Source organism: Phyllobates terribilis, unplaced genomic scaffold (genome assembly GCF_046119375.1).
Source record: "Phyllobates terribilis strain yellow unplaced genomic scaffold, ASM4611937v1 Scaffold_8__6_contigs__length_399053987, whole genome shotgun sequence".
Lineage (NCBI taxonomy): Eukaryota > Metazoa > Chordata > Amphibia > Anura > Dendrobatidae > Phyllobates > Phyllobates terribilis.
This window is the reverse complement of record NW_027362768.1, coordinates 367,516,768-367,529,026: the sequence shown is the minus strand read 5'-3', so window position 1 is coordinate 367,529,026 and position 12,259 is coordinate 367,516,768. Positions and strand designations below refer to the sequence as shown.

Here is a 12,259-nt window from a genome sequence, read left to right as displayed (position 1 = left end):
AAAAAAAACAAAAAACATAGTAATATTATAATTACATCAAATCCACTGATTGCCTTTACAAACAGTCCAATGAACATTTATCTGACTTTCTACATCCACAGCTAGAGCAAGCTCACTGCATTCACATTTATACAACCACCACTAGGGGGAGCTCACTGCATTGATTTATACAGCCACCATTATGGGAAGCTCACAGATTTATACAGTCACCACTGGGGGGAGCGAGTTGCATACAGAATTATAAATTATAGTCACCACTGGGGGGAGCTCAGTGCAAACAGATTTATACAGCCACAAGTAGGAGGAGCTGAGTGCATACAGATTTATACAGCCACCACTAGGGGGAGCTCACTACATACAGATTTATACAGCCACCACTAAGGGGAGGTCACTGCATACAGATTTATACAACCACCACTAGGGGGAGCTCACTACATACAGATTTATACAGCCACCACTAGAGGGAGCTCACTACATACAGATTTATACAACCACCACTAGGAGGAGCTCACTACATACAGATTTATACAGTCACCACTAGGGGGAGCTCACTACATACAGATTTATACAGTCACCACTAGGGGGAGCTCACTACATACAGATTTATACAGCCACCACTAGAGGGAGCTCACTACATACAGATTTATACAGTCACCACTAGGGGGAGCTCACTACATACAGATTTATACAGTCACCACTAGGGGAAGCTCACTACATACAGATTTATACAGTCACCACTAGGGGGAGCTCACTACATACAGATTTATACAGCCACCACTAGGGGGAGCTCACTACATACAGATTTATACAGCCACCACTAGGAGGAGCTCACTACATACAGATTTATACAGCCACCACTAGGGGGAGCTCACTACATACAGATTTATACATCCACCACTAGGGGGAGCACACTACATACAGATTTATACAGCCACCACTAAGAGGAGCTCCGTGCATACAGATTTATACAGCCACCACTAGATGGAGCTCACTACATACAGATTTATACAGCCACCACTACAAGGAGCTCAGTGCATACAGATTTATACAGTCACCACTAGGGGGAGCTCACTACATACAGATTTATACAGCCACCACTAGGGGAAGCTCACTACATACAGATTTATACATCCACCACTAGGGGGAGCACACTACATACAGATTTATACAGCCACCACTAAGAGGAGCTCCGTGCATACAGATTTATACAGCCACCACTAGAGGGAGCTCACTACATACAGATTTATACAGCCACCACTACAAGGAGCTCAGTGCATACAGATTTATACAGTCACCACATACAGATTTATACGGTCACCACTAGGGGGAGCTCAGTGCATACAGATTTATACAGCCACCACTAGAGGGAGCTCAGTGCATACAGATTTATACAGCCACCACTAGAGGGAGCTCACTGCATACAGATTTATACAGCAACCAATAGGGGAAGCTCACTACATACAGAATTATAGAGTCACCACTAGGGGGAGATTATTACGTACAGATTTAGGCTAGGGCTATATGTAGACTTTGCCGCTACTGCCACATTGCTGCCCTATAGAAGTGAATGGGTTCATATTGCGACACCTACACTACAAAAGAAAATATGTCAGACTGTTGGAATTTTGCAACTTACTTGTTGCTGTTGAATAGGTTGCCATCCACTTCTATAGTGTCACAATGTAACAGTAGCAACAGCTGTCGTGGCCAGAGTCAATGTGTAGCCCAAGGCTTATACAGCTTTTATTAAAGGTTCTAATAACCCATTATGCAGTGTGCTCCCTCTAGTGGCATCTACAGGAAGATAGAATTTACTCAGGGACCAAATCATTAGGGGATTGGAGCACTACATGAACAAAGTTGGTTCAGCCCCCTCCCGCCCATTTTCCAGAAAAGTAACCAGAGAAATAATGCAGACAACTTTTGAATAAACTGCACTATAGTTGTAAGGTGTCATCAGATACCCTTGTCTTTCACGCACTTATTTAGCACCAATACTCACCACTTGGTCTGATGTGAAGTCTATGTACCCAGGAAGAATAAGAAAGTCACTGTTAAGAAAATAAAAATTACTAATTTGTTAGTCGGCGACCAAATACCTAGTGCTTTTGTTGTAAAGGGTTAGAAGAACATGGCTACTTATTCCCCATTAAAAGCAGCACACCAGTGTATAGGAGAGGTCAGATACTGCAGCTCACTGTATAGAAGTGATTGGGCTGAGCTGTAATGCCAGATTTAATCTGTAAACAGATGTGGCGCTGTTTTGGGAGAAAGCAGCCATGTTTATCTGAACCTGGACAGCCCCTTTAAATAAATCAGTCTGGATAATTAACGTGACTTGCTGCAACTAATCCTAGGACAGTTACCCAGCTTTACTAAGGGGTAGATTCCTGGAGTTTAGTTTAGACTAGACTGATGATCACTTTAAAGAGGTTGTCCACTACTTTTACATTGATGGCCTATCCTTAGGATAGGTCGTCAATGACTGATCAGCTGGGGTCCGACACCCGGCACCCCCGCTGGTCAGCTGTTATCCGTGGCAGCCGCCGGCCGGAAGTACTTCCTTGTGGAGCTGGTCGTCTACTTGTAGTGGCCGGGGTTTGGTATTACACATCTGCCTCCTATTCAAATCAATAGGAGGCAGATGTGCAGTACCAAGCCCCGGCCACTACAAGCAGATTACCAGCTCCGCGAAGAAGTGCTTCCTTCCGGCCGCCGCTAACTGATCGGCGGAGGTGTAGCACCCCGAGGACTCGGCTGCTACAGGGGTATTGCACCTCGAACCAGAGGTGTGATATTCCACTCCCGGGTAAGGATGGAGTGTGGACCGGGGCTCAGTAGGCTGCATGCACCACACACACCCCATTTCCGAGGAACAGACCAACGGTGCTCCCACTAGACAGAAGTGCAGGCACGACAGCTTCTGTTCCTGGCTGGAGTGGGGAGGGGGAGGAAAACCCAGTGGTGTAGGAGCAGATAGGGGTGGGTTTCTGGGCATAGGTAGGAGCCCATTGGTTGCTTGTCACCTGGGCTCACACATAGAGGGAGGTATATAAGGTGGGCACCATCTTAGATCAGGGTTCAGTTCAGAGAGGAGCTCAGCCAGAGAGGGCTGACAGGGAGCTGTGGCTCAGTCTGGGCCCAGCTCCAGAGCCAGGCCTGGAGTAGAGGCCTGAAGCAGAGAGAGGGAGAGAAGAGAAGGAACAGCAAGGAGAGTAAGAAAGGAACTGAAACAGAAAGAGAAAGGAGGCGAGGAACACAGAGAAAGGCCCAGAGACACGAAGGCAGAAGGAACCCCATATTCCCAGAGGAGATACTGGGTGAAGGGTTGGCAGAGCAGGGTACCGGAACCCGAATTGGTGGAGGCGACTAATCCTCAGCCAAAACCGGAGGTTGTCACCACATCTTGGTGTGACCCCTCACTACATCCACCAGAAAGGCATACCGCATAGGGTCAGGGAAACCGGAGAGAGGTTTCACCAACAGAAGGCCCGAGGAAGCTGGACAAAGGTGGGTCACTGGTGAGGACGGCCAGTAGAAAGGAAGAGAGGGGAGCTCTGAACCGCACTCTGGAATTGCCTGTGAGTTGACCGAGTCCCTCACCTGGTGGACGCAGCACGGCTCGGGCGGTCACTGCTGGCCGAAGTGATCTGAACAACAACAGTGAGTAAAGCTTTGGAAACTGCACCACAAGTCTATGTGTTTCATCGCCGCACCAGCACCATCAGTACTGGGACACTCGCACCATCACTCCCATCATTATCCACACTAGCTGCCCTGAGGCAATACTCCTCCCGTGGGGAGTCATCCCATACTCAGCTGCACAAACAACATCAGCCTCAGCGGTCTGCAGTGCAGCGGCGGTCCCCACTAACCGCAATCCACGGGTGGCGTAGTTGGACACTTATTCCAATACAAGTAGACTGCCACTGGTTTGACCACCCTGGGCACGGACCGGGTCACCGCCACGGAGAACTACAACCCCCAGCGATCCGGCTCCGGGTATTCCCCCTGCACAGCAGCAACAACACAGGCCCAGGGGGCGAGTCAACTTTGGCGTAGTCGGCAGGATCATTACCAACCCGCCACAAGCGGGTATTGCGTGCCTGAAGAAAACTGCACATGTACCTTAAAAAGAAGTCTCCCGCCATTTCCAGAAGTTTCCCGCCGTCCGGAGTCGTTTCCCGCCATCCGGAGCCGATTCCCGCCATCAGACGCCATTTTGGACAGTTTCCCGCCATCTTCATCCGTTTTTCCCGCCCTGGCAGAGCGGACGCGATTATGTGCGCACCAAAGGACAGCAGGAAGCCGCCTCCCATCGTGGGCCAGGTCCCAGAGTGGCGCCAAAGAAGGAGCCCGCCCCCACCAGCCATGAATGCAGCAATGGAGATGTCCATCAACGTGGGGGGGCTGCCCCTGAAGGTGATTGTCAGCAGATGCCCTCAAGACCAACCCCCATGGGGGCGGATAGGAAAGAAAACTGAGGGGCTGGGTGCGGCCTGGATCAGTCTGGACCTGCTGCACCCGGAGATGGAGGGAGCAGAAAACTCCACCAGCACCCTGGCCCGCAGCCTGCTGCAAGCTGAACCACCCTGCAGCCTGACGGAACTGCTGGCCCAGCTGCCTGGAAACCCGGACCGTGCGCGCGCAGCGCTGGAAGATCTGAACAGGAGAATGGTCCGGGCGCAGCGGGATGTGTTTGCCGGGTGGAGAGAGGAGATGGCCCAGCAGCACGGAGGCGACCAGCAGAGGACCCCGCCGGAACCGGGTAGCGCGCTTACCACTGGGCGCGGAGAAGAGGGACCGGCAGCTGCAGATGACGCCGCGGAGGAGGCCACGGAGACCGAGGCAGGTAATGGGGACGCCACCACCCCAAGCCCGGGGAACACCAGCCTGCCCTCACCCTCCGTTGCGAGACCCCAAGCCCCGGGGACCGTACCTGACACCACGCCTCCACCGCCACCAGCTAGGCCTCAGGCAGCAAGCACCATCGTCACGCCCCGCCCCGCGCTGTGCCCTCTGAACCCTGGCGCCGTACAGCGTGAAACTTCACAGGCCAGGACGCAAGGCCCAGCACACCCGGGCGCCGCTGCCTCACCAGCGCCCCCTACCTTGGCGGTGCCACCCCCGGGCACGACCGACAAGCGACCGCCGGCCTGGTCGCAAGGCCGAGTGCCCCCGGGCGCTGCCACCCGTCCGAAGCCCATAGTGCCACCCTTGGGCGCGGACCTGTATGCCCAATATACCTGCCCGGACGGGCTACCCTTTGAATGGCCGCCGGAGTTCGCCAACCCCCGTCTCCGGAAAGAGCGACCCCTGAGTGAGCCTTTGATCCCGGCCCCGGAGCCTGCCAACATCGCTCCACCCCTGCCGGAGGATGCCCAGTTTGCATGGGACCCCACTGGTGAGAACCTCATGGGCTTCACCCAGGAGACCCGGGCAGAAGAAGCCCAGCGCCTGGAGTGCTGCCGTCAGCAGCTAGCTACGTATGAGAGAGAGCGGCGGCAGAGGCGCATCAGGGAGCAGCGACTCCAGGCCAGGACCGCGGAGCAGAAGCGCAGGGCCCGACAAGACACCCACGCCATCCGCGGACCCAGAGACACCGGGACCGTAGTCAAGTTCCAGCTGGAGCACGGCTGGGGCTTCATCAGAGACCCGGAGGCTGACACCGACGTCTTCGTCACGAGAAGGGACGTCGAAAGCCACCTGCCAGAGGGACATCACGGACGTGACCTGTACCCCGGCGACGTGGTCACCTACACCCGGCACAAGGGCGCAAAGGGACTGTATGCTCTCCATGTCCGTCTAACTGAGGAGGAGCTGCGGTACCGCCCAGACATGGACTACCCTGAGGATCCGGACGGGTCTGAAGAGTACAAGGAAGAAGCATCAGGACACCATTATTAGAGAATGGTAAAGTGGAACTGTATATAGTTACCCGTCGGGGTACAAGAACTGTCGTGAAATTGTTGATTGTGTGAACTGTTACTTGTGTGCCCCTTCCTAAATTACCAGGCTGAGGACTGTGAGCAGCCATTCCCCTATTCCCACTGGCCGAGGACGGAGAGCGGCCATACCCTTGTACATAGTTGCGCTTCTTAAAGCGCCCCCTACTGGTTTTATACAAGAACCGCAACGTCTACCTCAAGACGGATTAAATGGACTGTTGCACCTTTTCTTGGTCGCAAGTTGCACAGCGGCCAGAGCTCAAGAATATGTTTTGAAAATGTTTATTTGAAAATGTCTTATAATGGAAAGTTTAATGTGCTGCTAAAATAGTAATGCCAAAAGTTTTATATGGTGTATTGCAAAAAGAGTCCCAGTGGCCTTAGTAGAATGTTTTATAAAAAAAAAAAAAATGTTTTATACCAGTAACATTAAGAAGAGTACCTCCCATAAAGGGATGAGTGAAAAGTTAATGTCTTATATATGAGTGCACTTTAAAAATTTGTATGTTTTAAATTGTCTTTGCTCTTTTCCAGCCCGAGGACGTGCTGTGATTTACCGGGGGGAATGTAGCACCCCGAGGACTCGGCTGCTACAGGGGTATTGCACCTCGAACCAGAGGTGTGATATTCCACTCCCGGGTAAGGATGGAGTGTGGACCGGGGCTCAGTAGGCTGCATGCACCACACACACCCCATTTCCGAGGAACAGACCAACGGTGCTCCCACTAGACAGAGTGCAGGCACGACAGCTTCTGTTCCTGGCTGGAGTGGGGAGGGGGAGGAAAACCCAGTGGTGTAGGAGCAGATAGGGGTGGGTTTCTGGGCATAGGTAGGAGCCCATTGGTTGCTTGTCACCTGGGCTCACACATAGAGGGAGGTATAGAAGGTGGGCACCATCTTAGATCAGGGTTCAGTTCAGAGAGGAGCTCAGCCAGAGAGGGCTGACAGGGAGCTGTGGCTCAGTCTGGGCCCAGCTCCAGAGCCAGGCCTGGAGTAGAGGCCTGAAGCAGAGAGAGGGAGAGAAGAGAAGGAACAGCAAGGAGAGTAAGAAAGGAACTGAAACAGAAAGAGAAAGGAGGCGAGGAACACAGAGAAAGGCCCAGAGACACGAAGGCAGAAGGAACCCCATATTCCCAGAGGAGATACTGGGTGAAGGGTTGGCAGAGCAGGGTACCGGAACCCGAATTGGTGGAGGCGACTAATCCTCAGCCAAAACCGGAGGTTGTCACCACATCTTGGTGTGACCCCTCACTACATCCACCAGAAAGGCATACCGCATAGGGTCAGGGAAACCGGAGAGAGGTTTCACCAACAGAAGGCCCGAGGAAGCTGGACAAAGGTGGGTCACTGGTGAGGACGGCCAGTAGAAAGGAAGAGAGGGGAGCTCTGAACCGCACTCTGGAATTGCCTGTGAGTTGACCGAGTCCCTCACCTGGTGGACGCAGCACGGCTCGGGCGGTCACTGCTGGCCGAAGTGATCTGAACAACAACAGTGAGAAAAGCTTTGGAAACTGCACCACAAGTCTATGTGTTTCATCGCCGCACCAGCACCATCAGTACTGGGACACTCGCACCATCACTCCCATCATTATCCACACTAGCTGCCCTGAGGCAATACTCCTCCCGTGGGGAGTCATCCCATACTCAGCTGCACAAACAACATCAGCCTCAGCGGTCTGCAGTGCAGCGGCGGTCCCCACTGACCGCAATCCACGGGTGGCGTAGTCGGACACTTATTCCAATACAAGTAGACTGCCACTGGTTTGACCACCCTGGGCACGGACCGGGTCACCGCCACGGAGAACTACAACCCCCAGCGATCCGGCTCCGGGTATTCCCCCTGCACAGCAGCAACAACACAGGCCCAGAGGGCGAGTCAGAGGTGCCGGACCCCAGCTGATCAATCATTGATAACCTATCTTAAGGAAATGCAAAAGTAGTGGACAACCTCTTCGGGACTCTTTCACACGTCAGTATTTCCGATACGTGTGGTGACAGTTTCCACACATACTGGAGACACAGACACACACACAGACCCATTCAAATGAATGGGTCTGTGCACATGTCAGTGTGTTTCCACGAACCATGTGCTCCACACGCTGACATGTCTGTTTTTGGACGACAGCACGGATCATACGGACCCATTCAATTAAATGGGTCCGTGTAAACACGTACAGCACATGGATGCCATCAGTGTGACACGTACCAGCGCTTGGGAATCAGCGGCACAGTTAGAGCTGTTCCCAAGTGCCGAACGCTGCCCTCATCATAGTCCCCTGCCGGCGCTACGATCAGCACCAGCAGGGACATTCATGAGGGTAGTAGTGTCTGCTCCCACAGTGTCCACCTGTAAAAATAAGAATAAAATAAAAAATCCATATATTCACCTGTCCCAAGTGTCCCCTGCTGTAATCCATGTGAACGCTCAGCAGAGGAGCCGGGGAGAATGACTCTTGCAGTGAGTGGGTCCCGGACCTCCGCTGTACTAAGTGAGTGACAGGACATCGCTCCTGTGCTCAGCAGAGGTCCGGGGCCGCTCGCTGCAGGAGTCATTCTCCCCGGCTCTTCTGCTGAGCAGTCGCATGGATTACAGCGGGGGACACTTAGGACAGGTGAGTATATGGATTTTTTTAAATTTTATTCTTATTTTTACAGGTGGACACTGCTGGATCAGATACTACTACCCTCATCATTGTCCCTGCTGGTGCTGATCGCAGCGCCGGCAGGGGACTATGATGAGGGCAGCAGTCAGCACCCAGCGCTTGGGAACAGCGCTAACTGTACCGCTGATTCCCAAACGTCGGTACGTGTGCTCCTTATACGGCACACATGTGCCACACGGACATCTCCGGTAAGGGTTTTTCCGGTAACGGAAATATCCGGACGTGTGAAATCGGCCTAAGGGTTCGCTCACACTGACGTATAACACGGTCGAGTGCTATGTGATGTTTATAGGATAGCACTCGGCCCAATATTATACTATGGGGCAGTGAAGATCTGTGATTATTTTCTCATGCCGATCAGGCATGCTGCGAGTAGCTCCGATATTCGGATCACGCACACCCATACCAGTCTATGGGTGTGTATGAAACATCGGACTGCACTCGGATGTCATCAGAGTGCAGTCCGATGTACACTCAGAGACAATGGAGAAGATTGAGAAATTAGGTTCTCTTTACCTCTGCATGCAAGAGAATCGGATCACACTCAGATGACACTCAACTCAAACTCTGATAATGTTTGAGTCGAGTGTCATTAGCATAATCAACCTGATTCTCTTGCATGAGGGACCTTAAAAGGGGCTGTTCAAGATTGAAAACATGGCTGTTTCCAATAGAAGCGGCACTCTAATTCACAAGCTATATGTGGTACTGCAGCTCAGCAAATGTATTGTGAAGAAAGCCGCCATGTTATACACAGTATAAGTGAAGCGACTTGCAGCACCCTTGTCCAGCGGCCATGTTGGTAGTCAGCGGCTGCAGTACAGGAGGCCCATGGGTCACCTCCTCTGTGCTGGGATACCTGGCACAACGGTACTCTTGCTGTGTGATGCAGCCATGATATTGTGTTGGGCCTACTTATCAGAAGTGGCGCCAGGGATGCAGTACTCTTCTGAGGTGGCCACCGGTTACCGACATAGCCGCTGAACCAGGGACCTGCAAATCTATTCGCTCATCTCTCATCACATCATTCAGAAAGTTTTCATTCACAAATCTAGGTAGATGAATAACCATCTCTGAGGCATATGTAATGGCGGCCATATTGATGCATGATCATCAGAGCTGGAGAGATATAGATCTATCTATCTATCTATATATTTTTTGCTACTCATAGCAACCAATCACAGTGCAGCTTTCACATTTCCACAGCAATGTGATAAATGTAAGCAGAGTTCCGATTGGTTGCTATGGGCTTCACTTAACAAATCTAGTAGTAAATTTTCTTTGCTGTCCATAGCAACCAATCAGAGCTCAGCTTATATTTTTCCATATGACTTTAAGCAATGAACACTGAATCCGATAGGTGGAGATTCATACTAGGGCAACCAATGTGTTTTACTGTACGACACATTTTAAATGAGGATTTTGGTAAAATATTCTGCAGGCCGGCCCTGTATAGAGAATACATTGACCACCATGGTGACAGACCTGTGCCTCATGAGATGTGACAATATAAGCGTAGTACTTCCCTGACATACCACCGCAGCCCCTTTAACTAGGCAGAAACGACCCTCAGGAAAAAAAAAAAAAAAAAAGCACAAGGGCCACTCACTGGGACATTATATTTAGAACGTGTGACAGGACGGTAACATGAAACACACAAGGCCTCATGTTCCAGAGATAAACACAGGACGGACGACGTCTGATAGGAGGGGCCCGGGCAAGTGATGGCCCCATGGAAAAACCAAAACCATCCTAAGTAAAGGTGCACGTGTACATACACCCTCATGCGTTGTGTTCTATTTCTACCTCACACAGCTTCATCCTAAACAATCATAGGCCACCCCTCCTGAAATACTCTGTGCTGCTGGAAAACCAAGAGCTCCTCCCATTACATTTCATCTCCTCACACAATAACACTGCACCTGTCAACAATCGCATCACGATACCGCCTGTTATAAGAGTTTATCCGATCATATATACCTTCCTTTAAAGCAGCACACTCCTTTCCTGAAATACTCTGTGCTGCTGGGGACCTCGCTTCTTCCATGAATCAGGTTACATATAGGTTTTATCTGATCACGATACAGCAGACGCCTCTCTGAAATACTCTGTGCTGCTAAAACACATGGCGACTCCCAGGGAAAGCTGGGTGACCTTCCTGTGTGAGCGACATCATCCTATACCATCTGCAGACGTACGGGAAACACTGGCAGAATGAGTCGTCCATGGTCAGCGACTGGTCTCACCCGCACCGCTCCACGAAAACGGATAGAGGTGATGAAAAGTTAGAGAAATGGCCGAACGGTCACTAATCCCCAAATGTGTGGGGTTCCCACAGCAGCAGCATCCGACCTGGGCAGAAACAACATACAGTATCTCGGCTGCCCAGGGTCACCTGATGGCACTGACATGACAGATGGGGTACTCTTGTATGGTTTTCAAAAATCGCAGTACTTGTAGAAGCTTCTAGAAACTTCTTTCAAAGGATTAGGAGTAATTATGCGGATTCTTGTAGTACTCTCACATCTACTACGGCATGCTGAGCTTTACAGTATGTTTTGCATGGACCCTGAAGGTCGTGCCAGCTCCTGGCAGAGGGTGGGTGGCACAGCACGGCCAGAAGGCTGTAGGAGCATTTGTGTACTCCCAGAGAGGCTGGCATAGCATTATGGGACTTGTAGTACTACAGGGACATTTGTGAGGGTACGGTGGGCATTATAAGGATATGAGTGAGGCATGACATGATGGGACTTGTAGTATTACTAGGGAGGTAGTGACGGTATAATAGGCACGATCATATTACCACAGAGGCTGACAGATCATGCTGGGCGCAATAGTACTACAGAGGGTTGTGAGGGTGTAATGGCCACTATCATGATCAGTGAGTCTGACAGGGCATGCTGGGTTTTATAGTACTTGTGAGGGCACTATAGTACGACAGTGGCTGGCAGGACACGCTGGGCGTTGCAGTACCACCACAGAGGCTGGCAGAACACGCTGGGCGTTCTAGTACCACCACAGAGGCTGGCAGGACACGCTGGACATTGCAGTACCACCACAGAGGCAGGCAGGACACACTGGGCGTTGCAGTACCACCACAGAGGCAGGCAGGACACACTGGGCGTTGTAGTACCACCACAGAGGCTGGCAGGACATGCTGGGCGTTGTAGTACCACCAAAGGATGGCAGGACACGCTGGGCCTTGTAGTACCACCACAGAGGCTGGCAGGACATGCTGATCGTTGTAGTACCACCACAGAGGCTGGCAGGACATGCTGGGCGTTGTAGTACCACCACAGAAGCTGGCAGGACATGCTGAGCGTTGTAGTACCACCACAGAGGCTGGCAGGACACATGCTGGGCGTTGTAGTACCACCACAGAGGCTGGCAGGACGATGTCACACTAATCAGCCGCTGACATTGTGGGGTCACCCCAGGACACTGCCCCCCGTACTTACTTATAGGTGAGCCCATCCCCTGCCCCAAAGAGCTGCTGGCCAGTGAGGCCGTCGTCCGGGACGTAGGAGGTGCCCCCGCTGATCAGGTAGTCCGCCATGCTGCCCGCCCTGCGCCTTCCACACAAGAGGCCGAGCAGCACCGGAGCCGCCAGTTTATACCGAGCTCCCGAGCGCCACCCACTGGTGACTT

At 51.9% G+C, this 12,259-nt stretch overlaps 1 protein-coding gene across 3 annotated transcripts in view; it reads right to left on the bottom strand.

Annotated features, from left to right (window-relative positions):
• IMPDH2 (inosine monophosphate dehydrogenase 2) overlaps positions 1-12,259 on the bottom strand; it is a 27,980-nt gene extending 15,721 nt beyond the window's left edge. The window contains exons 1-2 of one of the 3 annotated variants that reach the window (XM_073644878.1): positions 12,070-12,259; positions 2,003-2,051 (exon numbers count right to left, since the gene is read on the bottom strand). In XM_073644878.1, coding sequence (XP_073500979.1) covers positions 2,003-2,051; positions 12,070-12,167 — 147 coding nt within the window. In that variant the 5' untranslated portion in view covers positions 12,168-12,259. The remainder of the gene's footprint in view (positions 1-2,002; positions 2,052-12,069) is intronic. The other 2 variants (XM_073644880.1, XM_073644881.1) reach the window with 2 other exon arrangements.